Consider the following 19717-nt stretch of genomic DNA (forward strand, 5'->3'; position numbering starts at 1 on the left):
AGAGAGAGGGAGAGAGAGAGAGAGAGAGAGAGAGAGAAATCTGCCAGGAATTTCTGGTTTAAAATGGGGAAACTAATGTCAAGAGAAGACAACAGACTTTCCAACTGGGGAGTGGTACTTTCTTAGTGCTCCAGGGTCCTGTTATCTTTCAAAGCTCATCTGTCTGTCTTCTCTGTGTGATTTCTCCAATGTTCAATGGAGAAAATGGGCCCCATAATTTTTCTTCACTTACCACCACAGTGGGTTGTTTGAAAAGCCACTGAAGTAAGTGGAGTATTAATTTGGAATCACTGAACAAAATATGGTGGTATTAAGATAATCATCACATCATCTTCCTTCCTCCTGTCCTGGGCCCCTTTACAGCTGTCACCCCATGGTATTCACAATGACATAGATGAAAACTGGCCCAGAGAGCTTAAGGCACTTGTCCCATGTTATCACACAACAGAATCTCTCTGATTCCTGTCTTATGGCCAGTTTTCCATGCCATGTCTGTACTAGGCACCAAGATGTTGCTTTGGAGGGTTGGTTGGTTAGGCTGTGCTGACCACTTTCCAGCAGGAAGTAGGAGTGCAGAGATCTGTCCTGACACCTGGTGTGAAGGAACCATCAGTGTGATAAGCAAGAAACAGAACAGACAAGGGGGAGATCCAGTGAGGATTAGTGCAACTAGGGAGGTCTTCCTGGAGGAAGCAACACTTCCTGAGAAAGACAGATGAACCTCAGATAGTGGAGAACCCAAGCGGATGAATTAGAGGTGCTTGGTCCAGGCCCAGAGGTCCAGGCTGGGGAGGTGTTAGGAGACAGTCAGCTGCCTCACCTTCTCCCTCTCATGCGTCTCTGCACATCTCATGAAGATGGGATTCCATCGTTACACAGGGCCCAGAGTACAGCTTTGGTTCCCCTCCACCCTGCCCCATCACATGACCTCACAGGTCTGGTGTCCAAAGGTAACCCCAGCCAGAATCGTGTCCCACTTCCAAGTTCCTGGCTGAGCTTTCCAGCCCAGCCCAGCTTCTGAATTAGTTCCAGAAGACGGGTCTCCACCCCTACTCTCATCAGCAGAGGCCACAGAGGCATAGACTCAGGCAGGAAAAAGATGGCCACAGAACCCTGCCATGTAAGAGGAGGGGCTTCTCAGAGAAGAGGGCCTGGGCCCCAGACTCCCCCGATATCCCTGCAACTCCTCTCCATTCCAGGGAATGGCATGGACCACACTGCCTTTCCCCCACTCCTGGTAGCTCCTCAGTGTAGAAAGGCCAGGCAGGGCCAGTAACAAGATGGATTGGAATGATGGGAGGAGAGGGGGTGGTTGGCAGGACTTAGAGTACCTTGAACATTAATGCGGTGTTTGGACTTTTGACTGGGCAGTGTGAAACCCTGTCACGTTGCCCAGGGAATGGATGAGGTTGAGGCCTGGCATGGGGGCCCCATTCGATAGAGAGCCCACGGCTCAGTGAGAGAGGCAGCCCCCTTCCAGGGAACTCTTCTGGAATGGTCAGACAGGAAGCCCAGCAACAAAGATGGCAGGAATTGCATGTCAGGCTGAAAGGCAGGGGGGGTCACTAAGGTCTATGAGACCAGGCCCTGGCTCCTCATCTCTTCCCCTGCTAGCCTCATTGTCCAGGCAACTGGAAATGCCCCATGGCTTCCCTCCCCTCCTTCCTTGTGACTCACAGCCCAGACTTCCATTGCAGCTGTTCACTGACCATCCTGATATCCCACTCCAGGCTGGCCTCCAGGTGCCCACCCCACAGCATTGTGTCACACAGACAGAAGCCTCGCATTGCCACATGCTCCGCTGAGTACAGCTGCAGTCTGCCCACTGCACTGCATCTCCCCTAGCCATGCCCCTTCCCCGCCCAGCTCTGCCCTCTGTGCCTTCACTCCCGCTCTCTTCCCCTGTGGTGTCTGCTCTCCCCTTTGCAGCATAAATCATAGCTTCTACATTTCTCTACATAACTATTATTTAGATCTAACTTCTTGAAACACTTTCACTTCTTTGATGTTAGAATATAATCTCATTGTTGTATCTCATGTGTGTGCATTTTTTTTTTTGCTGTGCCAATACTGGGGCTTGAACTCAGGGCCTTGTACCCTGACAGGGCTTTTTTGCTCAAGACTGGCACTCTATCACTCTACTTCTGGCTTTTTTTTGCAGCTTATTGGAGATAAGAGTCTTGAGGATTTGTTTGTTCAGGTTGGTTTCACACCATGAACCTCAGATTTCAATCTCCTCAGTAACTGGAATTAGTCAGGCATGAGTCACCAGCACCCTACTATATTTTTTGGAGTAGGTGAGAATTGAACCTAAAGACTTGTACATGCTAAGCACACAGTGTACCATGAGCTATAGCCCTTGCCCCTCATAAGTGTCATAACACCAAGGTGAGTACTTACTGGTTGAATAACTAATAAGAGGAAAACAAAAAAAGATGCATCTGTAGAGAATGGTGCCAAGATACTCTAATAGAGGAAACAGCTTAAGCAAAGGCCCTGAGGACTGAGAACATACAATGCCGAAAGGAGGCCAAAGGGGCAGAAGTAAAGTGATGAGCAAAGGAAGAGCAGGGCCAGGGAAGTCTGGGGCAGTGGGCAGGGGTTCCTGGGCCCTGCTAGTGAGTTTGATTCTGTTTGTTATGCAGACAAACAACATAATCCAATTTATATTTCAGAAAGATCTGTATCTCAGGAGATTAGACTGGAGACAGTCGCAGTTGTCCAGGAAAGGTGATGGCAGTATGGAGTTGTGACTGGTGGAGGGAGAAAGAAGTGGTAGATGGAAGAAGGATTTTATAAGTAGTAACATCAGTATTTGTTGGTAGAGTACACCTGGGGATAGTCAACAATGGTTGTTTGCCTTTCTTGCTTTCTTGCTTTCTTTCTGCCAATCCTGGGGCTTAACTCAGGGCCTGGTTACTGTCCTCTCTAGCACTTAAGTCATAGCACCACTTTCGGCTTTTTCTCTTTTTTCTTTCTTTCCTTCCTGCCTTTCTTTCTTTCTTTCTTTCTTTCTTTCTTTCTTTCTTTCTTTCTTTCTTTCTTTCTTTCTTTCTTTCTTTCTCTTTTTCTCTTTTTTGCCAGTCCTGGGGCTTGAGCTCAGGGCTTGAGCACTGTCCTTGGGCTTTCTCAAGGCTAGTGCACCACCACTTCCAGTCTTTTTTTCATGTATATGTTGCCAAGGAATCGAACCCAGGTCTACGTGCATGCTAGGAAAGCACTCTACCTCTACGCCAAACTCCCAGCTTCACTTCTGGGTTTTTCTAGGTATATGGTACCAAGGAATCAAACCCAGAGCTTCGTGCATGCTATGTGAGCACTCTATCACTAGGTCACACTCACAGCCCTGGTCATCATATTTCTTTCTCTTTCTGTAGTTTTGATTATGAGACCCAGGACCCCATGCAAGCTAGACACATGTTCTAGCATTGGGCTCTGCTCTGGTTGGGTCCCAAATTGCAGGTAGAAGGATGCCAAGAAAGGGAAATCAGAGAAACCAGCATGCATGGGAAAAGATAAAAAATTTCATTTGTACATCTTGTGAGTCCTCAGACAATCAAGCAGGAATGGCATTTGGGACCTGGCTTGGGTTCTGACATAGAATCCTAGCTAGTCAGGAGACTGAGACCTACTGAGGACTGAGGACCACAATTTGAAGCCAGACTGTGCAGAAAAGTCTGTGAGACTCCCATCTCCAAATTATCCAGCAAAAAGCTAGACTGGAAGCATGGCCCCACTAGTAAAGTTGCCAGCCTTGAGTAAGCAAGCTCTAAGCTCAGCCCCCAGTAGTAGAAGGGAGAAAAGGCAGTTAGACGCATGAGTTTGGCACTCAGTGGAATGGGCTGGAGTACAGCTGTGAGTTCCCTGTGCTCAGATAGGGGGTTTTCGGTAGATGGACACATTGGGGCCCTCCAATGCTGGGAAGCTCCAGCATCCACCTGGACTGCTGTAAATGGAAGAGGGATTCATTGAGTGGGAAATTCCTGACCATCCAGGAACTGGAGAACTGGGACTGAGCAGCAGGCAGGATCGTGGCTGGGATCCTGCTGCAGCTGAGGCAGTTTGTCAGGCAGTTTGCCATATGCTAAGTGCCATTGTCCTGTGGGCTTGCCATGGTCACTCTGGTTGCAATAGCCACCAGCACCAACGTGAGTTTTCCATCACCGTCTCTGCTGTGGCTCAGCGTCAGCTCTAGAGCCTCTTAAGGAGTTGAACTGAGGTACAGACAGGGCTGGGAAGCAAGAATTTGGTCTTTTTTCAGGTGTGGTTGGTAAAGACCTGATTAATGAGTAAATACCTCAGTTCTGGGAAGGAGATTCAGATGCCAGACTAGAAAAGAAGAAAGAAAAGGGGGGTGTGGGGGAGGGTTCTAGACAGCAGGTTTGGCAGGTCTTTGGGGTTTCTGGAATCCGCATTTCACTCAGCACTGGCAGAGGCGCCTGGGTGAAGGGTCTGTGAGTCACACTTGTGTCCATCCCAGTGTGGGAATGGATGGTCACCTCAGGAGAGGGCCAGAGAGGGCCCAGGCCCAAGCTCTGAGGATCCCCCAACTGGAGTGCAGGGGAGCAGAGCCATGCTTGGGGGCCCCAGTGGCTGGTCCCTGCGGTCACCCACTCATTACCATCCTCAGTGCTCACTTCCTTGCCTCAGGATCAGCTGCTTCTGGCCACGGAGGCAATGCAGGTGGGACCTGGAGCGGAAGGAACGTGCAATCCCTGAAGGCAACTGGACGATGTCATTCTTAGATGTCGCAAAAAGGTGCCTTCACTGGGGCTAGTGCGGGGGCCAGTGAGCACAGGGCAGTGAGAGGCTCCACAGACTGAGGCGGCCTGGAAATGTATGGTGCACTGGGAGCAGCTGCTGAAAGCACACCTGATGCCATTGGTTTTAGACTTGGACAAAGCTTTGAGGAAGTCCCTCCAGGCTGGCTCTGCAGAATCTGATTGTCAAGGAGCGAGGCGCTCAGAGATGCCCAGGTGACTGGCAGGCCTGGAACAACATGATAAGCAGTGACAGGAACGCCCAGGGCTGGTGATCCATTCCACTATGTCTGCAGAGCACCTGTTGGATACAGGGGCCTCTCTGAACTCTTAGACATGATTGGGCAAGATCCCCATCCAGTAGTGGAAGAACCCTGCAGGTGAGAGGATGACCAATAGCCTTCAGGGTCATGGCTGAGTTGAGTGGCCAGGGGACAGTGACTAAGGTGTCACACACACATGTGGGTTTGAATTACTATGGGTCTTGTAACCTCAGGCAAATAACGTGATCTTTCTGAATCTGGTTTCCCCACCTGGAAGTAAGAGATGACAACTCCTGTTGGTTTGTGTAAGGGAATTACATTTAAAACATCTATATCTGGCATATAACAGTACTTGTTAATTAAAAAAAAACAACCCTAACTTTTAGCAAATATATGAATAAATCTGCCTGCACACAAGGTAAAGGGGTCAGAAGCTAGGCTGAGTGTGATGACACATGCCTATAATCCCAGCTACTCAGGAGGTAAAGGTAGAAAGTCTTAAGTCTGGCTCAGGCAAAAGGCTCTAGTAGTAGAGCCTCACAAGCATGAGGCCATGAGTTCAAACTCCAGTGCTAGACCAAAAAAGAGGAGTAGGAACTCCATAGAGAAAAAGGAAAGATTGTTATAGCAGAAGTGAGGCAGTTTTTATGAGTGTGTGATAGTTGTCTGCATGGCCCTGGCACTAAGCTGGACCCTTCCCTCAGCTGTGCCCTTTGCTCTTACCCTTCTATGATTTCCTCATCAAACATTTGCAGAGAGCTTGCCCAGCTCTTGGACCTGGCTGAATACTATGCCCCCCCCGCCCCCCCCCCCGCCGTGCTGCTCTGGGAAAGATTTGTTTAAAAAATTGAGGCAGGGGCTGGGAGTTTGGCCTGGTGGTAGAGTGCTTGCCTAGCATGCATGAAGACCTAGGTTTGAATTCCTTGGTCCCACATACATAGAAAAAAGTTGGTACTAAGGCTCAAGTGGTAGAGCTCTAGCCTTGAGAAAGTCCAAGGACAGTGCTCAGGCCCTGAGCTCAAGCCCAGGATTGGCAAAAAAAAAAAAAAAATTGAGGCAAGTCTGAGCATAGTGGATCACCCCTATAATCACAAGATTTTCATTTGAGGCTAACACAGGGCAAAACTCACAAAAGTGTACTTGACCATGCCTCTTATCCTAGTTTTGTCAGTAGCATAAATAGTTCAGACTGCTCTGAGCAAAAATATGAGGCCCCAAGAGTACCTGCCTATCTGCCTTAAAAGAACAGTTGGGGTAGTGCCTCCCCTGCTCCCCCCCAAAAAAGAAATAAAATTAATCATTTTAGCCAATTTAACACATAGTATTTTTGCTGGGTACTAGTGGCTCACACCTATTATCCTAGCTACTCAGGAGACTGAGATTTGAGAATCATGGTTTAAAGCCAACCCAGGCAGGAAAGTCTGTGAGACTTTTATCTCCAATTAAAAAGAAAACCAGATGTGGTGCTGTGGCATAAAGTAGAGTGCTAGCCTTGAGCCAAAAGAGCCCAGGGGCTGGGAGTTTGGCCTAGTGATAGAGTGCTTGTCTGGTGTCTATGAAGACCCGGGTTCGATTCCTTGGTCCCACATACATAGAAAAAAGCCAGAAGTGGCTCTGTGGCTCAAGTGGTAGAGCTCTAGCCTTGAGAAAACTCTCCAAGGACAGTGCTCAAGCCCTGAGCCCCCCCAAAAAAGAGCCCAGGGACAGCACCAGCACCCAGGCCCTGAGTTCAAGACACAGGACCAACAATAAACAAAACAACAAATAAAAGAAACCATACAGTGCTGGGAATGTGACTTAGTAGTAAAGTAGCATGTATGAAGCCCTGAGTTCAAGTCCTCAGTACGCCATAAACAGAAAAAGCTGGAAGTGGTGCTGTGGCTCAGGTGGTAGTATGCTAGCCTTGAGTAAAAGAAGCTCAGGGACAGTACCCAGGCCTTGTGTTCAAGTCCCAGGACTGGCACAATAAAAACAAAAACATACAATTTAGTAATCATTGGTATATTTAGTGTTGTGCAACCATCACTATATAACATACTCACCTCCTAAAAGGGAGAGCACGTACATGTACAGACACACTCACCGCAGCTTTCTGCCTATGTAGATTTGATGATCCAGACAGCTCATATACCTGCACTCCTATCAAGTGTGGCCTTCTGTGTCCAGCTTCCTTCAGGTACCAGTCTTAATGTTTTCAGAGTTCATCTGTGCTATCTGGGATGTTTTCAAAGCAATTAAGGGCTGGGAGTTTGGCCTAGGGATAGAGTGCTTGCCTAGCATGCACAAAGGCCCAGATTCGATTCCTCAATACCCGGCCTAGTGATAGAGTGCTTGTCTGGTATCTATGAAGACCCGGGTTCGATTCCTTGGTCCCACATACATAGAAAAAAGCCAGAAGTGGCTCTGTGGCTCAAGTGGTAGAGCTCTGGCCTTGAGAAAACTTTCCAAGGACAGTGCTCAGGCCCTGAGTTCAAGCCCCAGGACTGGCAAAAAAAAAAAAAAAAAGCCATTAAGATGAGAGTAGCAATCAGGCCAGGTGGTGCTGAGAGCATTTCCATGTTTATCATGTTGTCCCGACATAAGGAATTCTGAGGCATCAGCAGGTGAGCTAAGCTGGTGAGCAGGCTTGTCATGTGACCTGGGGGATGTTCCGGGGACCCTGAACCTAAGAAGCTGTCTTTGATTGTCTGAAATCCGTCAAGGGCACATTCTTCATTTATTGTTGTCAACTTGCAGTGAGTGACAGAGCCAGGGTTTGGGTTTCAGCTGTGTGAGCGATATTATGCTTCATGATCTTTCCTCCCATTCCCAGGGCCTCAGTGGAGTCTGTCCTGTGTGCCCTGGGAGGGAGAGGATGAGCTCTATGAAATAGTTACTGATTATCCCATGTGACAGTGAGTGGGCAGCGGCCCAGAGAAGCTAAGCCACTTGCCTTAGTCTTATAGTAGAGAGTATAAGAGCCTTAGTCTAGACCTCAGGGCAGTGTGACGTGAACGCTGGAGTTCCTAACCCTACTGCTTTCCCTATATACTAATATTCTTTCATTTGTTCTTATCATTATTATTATTATTTTGGTACAGGTTCTGGGGCTTGAACTCAGTGTGTGGTGCTGTCCTTTAGCTTTTCAAGGCTGTTGCTCTACCAGTTGAGCTACAGCTCTATTTCCAGCTTCTTGCTGATTAATTGGAGATAAGAGTTTTATGGACTTTCCTGCTTGGACTGGCTTTGAACTGCAATCCTCAGATCTCAGCTAGGGTTAAGGCATGCACCACTGGCACATGGCTTCATAGTTCATTTAATCACGCTTTCATTCCACATGTGTTTAAGGATTTCCCTCATGCCAGAGCCCAGCGCTGGCACTACAGAACCAGGATACATGAGGAAGTCCCTGCCCTTCTAGAATTTTCAGTCCCATCAAGGTCAGATGTAAGTAGGACAGAGGGCTAGGGACACTGATAAGTCTTGTTGCAGGCATGAAGTGACATAAAGGTGGTGAGGCTCTGGCTGTGTGGTGGGTAGGGAGGACGTGTCAGCTGACGAGAGATGAAGTGTTCTGAGACAGAGGGGGAAGGGCCCTAGGCAGAGGAAGCAGCTGGAGCCTGAGGTCTGGCTGCTGGACACAACTTTAGCACAGGCAGGAAATTGCCAAGACTCCACTGATGGTGAGCAAAGGGTTAAGGAGGGGCAGTAAGCCCAGGAGGACACAGGGGTCTGTCCTGGCCACCAAAAGAGCCCAGAGGGCCAGGGTGGGAGGCACCAGACCCCATGCTGCTCTGTCCAGCTGCAGGTTGGGCTGCTTCCCGGGGCCGGTGGCCAGGGGTCAGGCGGGAATCTTTGGGAATCTTCATCCATCAGCCAGGCAAAGTTGTTGATCTCTTAGCTCATTGCCGCCAAGCAGTCTCTTGAGGAAAACTCCAGCCAGGAAACTTGGAGTTTGCAGAGGCCTCCACATAGTTGAGGTCAGGACTCCCTGTAACCCCTCTCCTCTTTGCCTCTCACCACCCGTGGAGATGCAGCACTGAGGCTGAGCTGGCAAGGCTGGACAGATGCCCAGGCTGGGAGCTGGCCTGGAGGCCTGCTGGAAACACGCAGCAGGCAAGGGTTCCAGCAGTGCAGGAAGGAAAACAGCCTGAGGTAGAGAGATCCTGAAATAATAAATATCAGAGTTGCAGGAGCCTTCCCTGACACCTCCTTGGCCTCTTCATTCCAGAGTAGGAGTCCAGAAAACAAGGCCCTGGGAGGGAGGAGACTGGGAGAAGTCACCTCTCAGGGCTGGAGCGAATGGGGCTGGCCCAGATGGTGGCTCCCAGGCCTGGCAATGTGGCCACATGGTGTGGCAGAGGCAGCAGGGCCATCTCTGAATGGAGAGGCAGAGACCAGCTGGAAGAGCTCTCCTTGTCCCAGTCTGGCTGCTTTGTACTAGGTGTGGGGGCTTTACAGATACGACCCCTGCCTCCAAGTCTTCCATGCCTGCTGCTATTGGCCCACATCAGGGCGGCCTCAGGCCAGAAATCCCAACTCTGAGTCCCAGAGTTCCCCCTAGAGTGGACCGTAGAGCTGTGTCCTTCTGCTGAAATTGTGGAGATAGGGAAACAGAGGCACAGAGGGGAAGGAGTGGGTCATGGCAAAGATGGGGAAAATACAGCTCCCCATCCCTTGGTGTTTCCAGTCTGGGACTCTGGGTCTTACAGCTGTGTGGCAAGTCCATTGGAGGGCCACTCGAGTGCTTGCATCCCCTCAGAGGTGTCACCAGAGGGAAATATGTCACTTATTTTTTTCCTTCCCTGCCAGTCCTCGGGCTTGAACTCCGGGCCTGGGCTCTGATCTTGACTGCCTCTTTGGTCAAGGCTAGTGGTCAATCTATCTACTTGAACTCTACTTCTGGCTTTTTAAATTTTTTTTCACTTTAGTTTAGTGGAGAGGAGAGTCTCACAGACTTTCTTGCCCAGGCTGGCTTCAAACCATAGGCCTCAGATATCAGCCTTCTGAGTAGTTACGATTACAGGCGTGAGCCACTGACGGGGACTCCAAAGTATTGTGTGTACCCCAGGGTGTGCTGGGGTATGGTAGTCAGAAAGGCTTTCTTCAGGACTTTATTTTATTTTTGGGTGGTGCTGCTGTCTCAACTCAGAGCCTCATGGTAGTTTACCTGGCACTCTACCATTTGAGCCAGGCCTTCAGTTCATCTTTTAGTCTCATCCAGGTATTTTGGAGGTAGAGTCCTACAGATTTTTCTGCAGATGGCTTTGATCATGGATCAAATGCCTGGCTTCCTCTAAGACTGAGCAAATTGGGCCAACTTGTCACAGTCTGGACTTCCTCCCTCCTCGCCTTGAAGTACAGACTGATTATCATCAATACCTCACCAGGCAGTTAGGAGGAAGAACAGGCACAAACTGCTCATCCCCAATGAGCCCTCCTAAGTAGGGTGCTGGTCACACAGTTGGTAATAGGCGAATTCTGAGAGTCCTTCCTGGTAGGCAGGGCTGGCTCTGTTCCAAGCTACCCTGTGGTACCCTGTGCCCAGGCTGCACTCCCTGTGCCTACCTGGACATGGGGCTGCAGCTAAGTCCTAGAGTGGAAAGATCTTTTTTTCTTCCCTCCTCCCTCCTTCCTTTCCTGATCTTTTTTTTTTTTAATCAAATCTCTTCCTTCCTCCCTCCCTTCCTCCTTCCTTTCTTCCTTAAGGTTTTAAACTCAGGACCTTGTGCTCCACCACTTGAGTCATGCCCTCAACACTTTTTGCTTTATGTATTTTTCAGGTTCAGTTCTAAACACACTTAGGCCAGCCTCTGCTCTTGATCCTCTGTGTAACTGAAGAATCTGTGCCCTGCATGGGTGTGGGGGGAGGGGTGGGTCTTTGGGCTTGAACTCGGTTCTGGGCGCTGTTCCTGAGCTTTTCTTTTGTGCTCAAGGCTAGCAGCACTCAACCCCTTGAGCCACACCTCCACTTACCACCACGCCCCCCGCCCCCAGTCCCCTTTTTGTAGTCAACTGAAGAGCCTCATGGACTTTCCTGCTGTGTCTTTTTTGGGGGGTAGGGGCAGTTCTGGGGCTTGAGCTCAGGGCCAGCTTTTTCTGAGTTAGTTTATTAGAGATAAGAGTCTCATAGACTTACTGGTACCGTGGCTCACACCTGTAATCCTAGCTACTCAAGAGCCTGAGATCTGAGGATCAAGGTTCAAGGCCAGCCTGGGCACAAAAGGACCTGAGACTCTTATCTCCAATTAACCTCTAGAAAATGAGAAGTGGGGCTTGGATCAAGGGTAAGGTGGTAGCCTTGAGCTGAAGAGCTCAGAGACAGCTCCCAACCCCCCACTCCCCCCCCCAAAAAAAGACTTTCTTGCCTGGGTTGGCTTTGAATTGCCATCTTCAGATCTCAGCCTCCTGATTAGCTAAGATTTCTGCAGCATGAACCACTGGTGCCCGGCTTTCAGAAACATTTTATTTATTTATTTATCTATTTATTTATTTATTTGCTAGTACTGGAGATTAAACTCAGGGCCTGGGCTCTGTCCCTGAGCCTCTCTATGCTCAAGTCTAGCACTCTTCCCATTCAGCCATAGCGCCATTTCCAGCTGTTTCTGTTTATGTGGTACTGAGGAATCAAACCCAGGGCTTCATGTATGCTAGGCAAGCACTCTACCACTAAGCCACATTCCAAGCCCTCTTTTTATTTTAATGTAGTCGCACTTGTGGAATCTCTCTCCTATTTGTTGTACCCCTGGACACTATTCAAGAAAGTCCTGCCTATACCTATAATTCTAATGTTTCTCTCTTGAAGCAGTGTCAGGGTTTCAGGTCTGATGTTGAGGTCTTTGATGCACTTTGAGTTGATATTCGTGCCTGGTGACAGACAGAGATCCACTTCTAGTTTTCTTCATATGATTTCCCAGTCTTTCCAACCCCAGTTATTGAGGCTGTTTTTTCCACTGTATGTCTTTGGCTCCTTTGTCAAATATCCGATGACTCTTAAGTATGCGATTTTATTTCTGGGTCTTCTAATTTGTTCCATTGATCTCTGGGTCTATTTTTGTGCGCATACCAAGCTGTTTTTGTTATTATGGCTCTGCAGTAGAGTTTGAAATGTTATTGTGATACACACCTACATTGCTTTTTTGGCCTAGAATTGCTTTGGCTCTTCTAGGTCTTTTGTTGTTCCATGTGAATTTTTTAATTTTTATTCTCTATCTCGGTAAAGAACAACATTGGGATTTGATGGTCCCCCACCATCGCTCCCCTTCCCTCCCTGTGAGAGGATATGGAGTAGGTGGTAGAGAAGGGATTGGGATTCAGAGTTGTACCTGGGTCTGGGATGAAGGAAGCCACTCTTCCAAGGGACAGGCATCTAAATGTGAAAGAACACTGGCCCCCATTCCCAAGTGTAGGTTAGGACTGTATCATTGTTTATTGCTGGGTGATGTGGACATCGCCCTCCTGTCAGCTTCATCTATAAAATGAGCACAGTGCTGGGTGAGGTGGCTCATGTCCCTAATACTCTGCATAGTTACTTGGGAGGGCGGACAGAGGCCAGCTCAGGCAAAAAGGTTTTGAGACTATATCTTAACCAATAAGCTGGGTGTAGTGTTGGGCACCTGTCATCGGGACACATAAATAGGAGGATTCCAGTCCAGGTCAGCCTGGGTAAAAACACCTGACAATCTGAAAACATTGAAAGGAAATAATTGCATGCTGATGTTTTCTCCAAGCGTTAGGAGTGTGATAAGTGTTGGAGTGTTCCAAGCCTGGAACGGAGCATGCGCTCAGTGCCTGTGATGCCCACATCCAGGGTGGGGAGGATGTCTAATGAGTTCAAGAGAAGTGCAGCAATTCCTAGTCCATATTCTAGTTTTGAAATCGATATCATTTAAATGTCTAAATAATACCCACGATCCAAAGTATTTCGTCTCTGTGAACTCAATCTGCTGACCAGCTTTATGGGCTGGGAGTTGTCATCACTGCCATTCCGTGGAGACCACAGCAGATACCTGAGGAAGTGGAACTGCAGCAAACCATGAGGCGCCTGCTGCATGTCTCCAGTGGTAAGGGCTTCTGAGGAGTAGAATCACAGCAGGGATACCAGATCTTCAGTGTGGATTAGAGTCACCCCAAAGCATCTGAGACCACAGTGCTTTGTCCACCCCAGATTTTCTGATTGAGCGGAAGCTGTGTATCTGACAGGTTCCACATTGATTCTAAGGTTGCTTCAGGGAATGCATTTAGCCACTGGAATGGACTAAAAAAACCTCCTGGACCCAGAGGGCAATTGCGTTTGCCAGTCTCAGGACTGGGACTAAAGGCTGCTCTGGAGTAGGGTAAGAAGGTAGATCTCACTCCTGGTCCCCAGATGCCTTGTGTTGCAGCCAACTGCTGTGTTTGCACCCTCAGAAATACCTCTAGGCATTCTGGGAGTAAAGTACAACATAGGCTCCCTCCCCTCTCTGTATTATTTTATTTTTTAGATCAGTCAAGCTATCTATCCATCTATCCATCCATCCATCTATCTATCCACCTATCCATCTATCCATCTATCTAGCTATTTTACCCTCCATATTATTTTACTTTTTAGTCCTGTCTGTCTGTCTGTCTGTTAGCTGTTCCAGTACTATGGCTTGAACTCAGGCCCTCAAGTTCTCACTTGACTGTTTCCATTCAAGGCTGGCATTCTACTACTTGAGCCACAGCCCCACTTCTGCCTTTTTGCTGGAGATAAGAGTCTCACAGATTTTTCTGTCCAGACTAACTTCAGACCTTGTTCCTCAGATCTCAGCCTCCTGAGTAGCTTGGGTTCCAGGCGTGAACCGCCAGGGCCTGGCAGACCCTTGAGTTCTTTATGTTGGAGAACCCCTGGAAGGGAAGGACCTCACGTCTATGGCTCTATGTCCCCTGTGTGTGACACCACACCTGGTTGAATAGGCAACAGGAAGACATGTGTTGGCAGGAAGGAGTAATATGTGAACTGTGGTCCTTTCTCTCCCCTGACCACCCCTGTTGACACCAGCGTCCTCTCACCATGCCTCCCCTGCTGCCCCTTACTCTCTCCCACCTGTCCAGAGCCCTTAGCCAAGTGTAGGGGATACCTGTGGTTCCCAGGCACTGCTCTGCTTCCCCTGTCCCCGAGGGGCCTCCCACCTTCCACCACCACCCTCATCACGTTGCACCTAGAGTGTCAGATTACTTATGACTCTTTCTCCCCTCAGACAAAGATACCCTGACAGCTGGGGTGTCTTTTTACTCCAGACCCCAGGTGTAGACACATGGCAAGCACCCAGGACTGGTTGAATAAATGCAGAATTAATGGATAGCGGTGAGCCATGGGGACAGGAAGACTTTTCTCAACGTGCCTGACCAGAGCAGGAAGGAACAGTTCATGGGTAATTAGGGTGACTTGATTTCCTGTACTAGTTAGAGTGAGATTTGGTCATAAATAATAGAATACCTAACAGGTATAGCAGTGGTTCAGATAAGATGGACATCTATTTTTTGTCCATAGAAAAGAAGTCCAGAGAAACGGGCACTGGTGGCTCACACCTGTAATCCTAGCTATTCAGGAGGCTGAGATCTGAGGACCTCAGTTCAAAACTAGCCCAGGCACAAAAGCCCATGAGACATTTATGTCCAGTTAACCACTAGAAAACTGGAAGTGGCACTGTGGCTCAAATGGTAGAGTGCTAGCCTTGAGCCAAAGAGCTTGGGGACAGTGCTCAGGCCCAGAGTTCAAGCCCCACCACCAGTGAAAGAAAGGAAGGAAGGAAATCAGTCTAGAGATAAGGAGTCCAAGGCTGATAAGGGGGTGGAGATTCCCCAGTCATAGGTAACAATACTTGCATTTTGTTGTACCACTCGTCATTATAAATGGATTCTACATCGTAGTTCAGACAGTTGTCAAATTACAAATGCATTCTAGCCCAGGAGATATGTTACAGATTACTTCTCCTTTCCTTTGTTTTTCTTTCTTTCTTTCTTTCTTTTTCTTTTTTGCCAGTCCTGGGCTTGAGCTCAGGGCCTGGGCACTGTCCTTGGACTTTCTCAAGGCTAGAGCTCTACCATTTGAGCCTCAACACCACTTCTGGCTTTTTCTATGTATGTGGTACCGAGGAATCAAACCTGGGTCTTTGTGCATGCTAGGCAAGCACTCTACCACTAGGCTAAACTCCCAGCCCCTCTTTTTTTCATTTTCTTAAGAAGAGTATCTGTGTGTGTATCTGTGTATGTGTGTGTGTGTGTGTGTATGTGTGTGTGTGTGTGTGTGTGTCTGTATCTGACTGTCTGTATATGTGTATGTGCTAGTACTAGGATTTGAACTCGTGATCTTGCATTTGGTCAGCTTGCTTATTTGGCTGATACTCTACCACTTGAGCCACACCGCTACTCCATCTTGTTTGCTGGTTATTTTTTGGGATAGAATTTTTCTGGCTGTTTCTTGAACCTCAGTCCTCTGAATTTCAGCCTTCTGAGTAGCTAGGATTACAGATGTGAGCCTGGCTAAGACTTTATTTTTTTTTTTTAGCGTAGTTGTGAGCTTGCAGTAAATCTGAGTAGAAAAATACAGAGTTCCCATGTAAACACAAGCTTCCTTTACTTCACACACCATCTTCCACTTAGGTAAACATATTCTGTAGGTTAGGCACATGGATTAACCCTCTAGGGATTTTTCTACATCTCTTTGGAAACTATTCACATTTAATCTGCACTGTCATTTTGGAGCAAAGCCATAGTGCTATAACTGAATCACTGTCCAGGCTTTTCAGGTTTTAAGGTAAGGATGAAGGGATTTAATGAACACAAGATCTGTGACTCAGTGTGCCTCTTCCAGAGCTGACATTCTCCACTTGACAAGCCTTCTTGAGGCCCATCAAATGAGGGCAAGGTGGAGCCAAGCAAGCTTTTCATCTGGGCTGTGTCCAGTTTGGGACACGTGTCTGGCTCCTCCTTCCAATTTCTGAACAAATATCCTCTGTAGTGACAGAGGTTACAGAGATGTTCACTCTCCTGGCCTTTACTAAACACTCTATTTTGCAAACAAGGTGCTTAGGACTCAGAGGAGTTAACAGACTTATCTAGGTTGAGCCAAATTTGAACTCAGACCTGGTGTCTCCCACTGGGATGGGTAACTACTACTTCTACTTCGTCGTCGTCCTCCTCCTCTTCCTCCTTCTCCTCCTCCTCCTTCTTCTTTTCTTCTTCTTGTGCCAGTCCTGGATCTGGGTGCTGTTCCTGAGCAATTTTGCTCAAGGCTAGCTAGATCCACCGCTCTACTGGCTTTTTGGTGCTTAAGTGGAGATGAGTCTCATGGACTTTCCTGCCTCAGTTCTCGGCCTCCAGAGCCAGAGTAGCTAGCCACTAGCGCGTAGCCTGAACACTATTTTTTTTTTTTTTTTTTCATTTTTAGAGCTTGAACTCAAGGCCTGGAACTTTGAGCCGCAGCTCCACTTTTTTTTTTTTTTTTTCTGGTGGCTAATTGAAAATAAGAGTCTCATGGACTTTCTAGCCCAGCTGCTTTGAACCACGGTCCTTAGTTCTTAGCCCCCTGAGTAGGTAGGATTACAGGTGTATGTCATCAGTACCTGCCTTTGTACACCTTTTTTTGGATCAGTTGTGGAGCTTGAACTCTGGGCCTGGGCGTTGTCCCTGAACTCTTCGGCTCAAGGCTAGCGCTCTATCACTTGAGCCATAGTGCCACTTCCAGTTTTCTGGTGGTTAATTGGAGATAAGAGTCTCATGGACTTCTGGGGCCTAGCTGGCTTTGAATCACAATCCTCAGATCTTAACTAGGATTACAGGCGTGAGCCACCAGTGCCTGGCCTGTATACCTTTTTTTCTTTCTTTCCTTCCTTTTTTTTTTTTTTTTTTGCCAGTCCTATGGCTTGAACTCAGGGCCTAAGCACTGTCTTTGGGCTTTCTCAAGGCTAGCACTCTACCACTAGAGCCACCGTACCACTTCCAGCTTTTTCAGTGTATGTGGTACTGAAGAATTGAACCCAGGTCTTTGTGAATGCTAGGCAAGCACTCCACCACTGGGTCAAACTCCTGGCCCATGTACACCTTTTAATGATGTTTCCATGGTCAGCATTGGGTCGGGGTGGGGGGAAGCCATGGCTTCCCAGTGGCATAGGGGAAGAGGGTGGTCTGCTTGTGTTGGGTAGGAGACATGGGGCAGGGCTGGGAAGAGCTGTGAGGATGTGACGACTGTGTGCTTGGAAGGGGACTGTGGAGTTGTGGCCCCTCCCAGCTCAGTGTGCTGAACCTCTGTCCTCCCTGACTTCCAGATCCTGGAAGGAGACCAAGCCATCCTTCAGCGGATCAAGAAGGCGGTTCGGGTGATCCACAGCTCCGGCCTTGGTGAGTGAGCCTGCTCAGTGCCCTGGAGGCCCGGCCCGGCCTTGAGCATGCTCTGAGCTCCTTTCCCTGCCTGACAGGCCATGTGGAGAATGAAGAACAGTATCAAGAGGCTGTGGAGTCCTTGGGCAACAGCCACCTTTCCCAGAGCAGCCATGAGCTGTCCACAGGCTTCCTGAACTTGGCTGTGTTTACCCGTGAGGTGGCTGCGCTCTTCAAGAACTTGGTGAGGCTCCTCCTTTCCTTTCCTTTCCTCCCCCAGGCTCTGGGTAAACAGAACCTGACAGGAACAGGGTTAGTTTTGTCCCTTCTCCTGGTTTGCCTTTGACCCCTGACCTGAGGCCCCTGTCCAGCCCTAAACCACTTCCTCCCTCTCATGTACAGGGGTGCAGGGACAGGCTCAATGGAAGGAGCTCAGGTGGAAGTGAGAGCCAGGCTCTAGGGTTCCTGCCCTGGCATTACTGCTGCCAGTACTGCCAAGACTGTCACCACTTCTTGTCCCTTTTATCCTCTGCTTTTCCAGTCGCACCTGCTTGTCTTCAGGTTAAGCTTGGTCTCTGCACTATTCCCTCCTGGGATTCTACTGCCCAGTCCCTGCCTTGAGACCAGTTCTTTGTATGGGCATGCACAGTTCTCTGTGGGGTTGGTGACTGCTGGTCCCAGGTGACAGGTGCCCTGCCCCAGGACCTTCAGCTAAGTGTGAAGCCAGGTGGTCTGGTTGCAGTCTGGATCACTGTCTCTCTGTGCCACCTCTCAGGCAAGCCTCCCACCCTTTATACCCCATGGCCTGGTCACTGTTCCTGTCCCACCCATTGTCCTCTCTGGCTCTCAAGGGCCCAATCATCTCTGAGAGCCATTGCCCAATGGCAAGCACCTGACCTTTGGCCTGACCTCTGCCTCGGACACAAGAGCCAGTCTGCCTGAGCCCAGACCTTGCAGCTAACTACAATACTGGACATGTAGAAGGAGCAAGTCCCAGCACTTCCCATGAATGGCTGACAGCTGAATCTCATAAGTTGTTGTCCCCCACATAGAGGTCTTTAATGGTGTTGTGTTGAACTGAGCTCTGTCCCCCCTTGCCTTCAGCCTATGGTGCCTTGAGGGGCTACCCTCTGTGGTGAGAGTCCCCAGGGGGAGACAAGCCCTGAGGCAGGAACCACATGAAGCAGTACCAGAAGCAAGGCACAGACTCGGGGACCACAGGGATGGGAGGTCAGGCCAGAAGTGGGGAGATCATCCCAGGCTGGAGCAGGCAGTGCAGGCTTCCTGGAGGAGGGGAAATTGCTGAGCTGTACGTAGGGAAGAAGGCTGGCTGCAGTAGTACAGAGGCCAGCTGGGCACTGGAGGCTCATGCCTGTAACCCTAACTACTCAGGAGGCTGAGATCTTGAGGATCACAGTTCAGAGCCGGTCCAGGTAGGAAAGTCTGTAAAACTCTTATCTCCAGTTAACCACCAGAAAATGAGAAGTAGTGCTGTGGTTCAAAGTGGTAGAAGCTAGCCTTGAGCAGAAGAGTTCAGGGACAGTGCATAGGCTCTGAGTTCAAGCCCCACAACCAACAAAGAAAAGAAAGATACTGCAGAAGCCTCTTTGGGTTAGCAGGTGACAGACACTCAGCTCAAAGTAGGATTTTTTTTTTAATATAAGGAATGTATTGGGCCTGCAATGGGAAGTGCCAAGAGCGCGGCAGACGTGGGCTCCTTCCCTTTCTCTTAGTTTCTCTGCTTCTATCAGCAGCCCAGGTGAACATCTTATCAGCATTTGCTTTGATCTGGAAAGAAAACTCCCAGGGGAAGATCCCGACTGGTGACTCAGATTGTATGTCCTCTTCTGATCCAATCACTCTAGCCTAGAAACAGATGCTTAAGTCAGACCAGATCCTGGGTTTAGCCCATCTGACCCCAGGAGAAGGGATTGTCTTACTATCAGAAGGGAAGATACTAGTCTGGCATAGTGGCACAGACCTGTAACCCCAGCATTCAGGAGGCGGAGGCAGGACGATCACAAATTTGAAGCCAGATTGGGTTACATATCAAACAAATCCGAGGGCTGGGGCTGGTGGGGCTCAATGGTAGAGCACTTGCCCAGCTTATGTGAGCCCTAGATTTCATCTCTAGTACCACAAACAAAAAGGATGAGACACAGAGCTAGCTGAGCTGGACAGCAGGTATGTACTACAGGTCTATGAGAGGGTGGGGAGGATGAGCTCGGCAGAGGTGACTCAGACTGGACAGCGGTGAGGAGGCTGGAGCAGTCAGGGAAGGGCATTGTCTTCTATGCCCCTCACCCTTGTCCAGCTCTTTCTCTGCTTCTTGTGCCCTGTGGCTGTCCTTTGCCTCAGGTACATTGTACTCTG

The 19717-nt window shown here is 48.9% G+C and overlaps 1 protein-coding gene across 1 annotated transcript in view; it reads left to right on the top strand.

The window, feature by feature from the left end:
* The window catches only part of Asap3 (ArfGAP with SH3 domain, ankyrin repeat and PH domain 3), a 45138-nt gene that overhangs the window by 4495 nt on the left and 20926 nt on the right, over positions 1 to 19717 (top strand). The window contains exons 2-3 of the mRNA XM_090335581.1: positions 17293 to 17365; positions 17443 to 17588. Of these exons, the coding sequence (XP_090191707.1) occupies positions 17293 to 17365; positions 17443 to 17588 (219 nt within the window). The remainder of the gene's footprint in view (positions 1 to 17292; positions 17366 to 17442; positions 17589 to 19717) is intronic.

Source organism: Megascapheus bottae, chromosome 6 (assembly GCF_031878675.1).
Source record: "Megascapheus bottae isolate mThoBot1 chromosome 6, mThoBot2.hap1, whole genome shotgun sequence".
Lineage (NCBI taxonomy): Eukaryota > Metazoa > Chordata > Mammalia > Rodentia > Geomyidae > Megascapheus > Megascapheus bottae.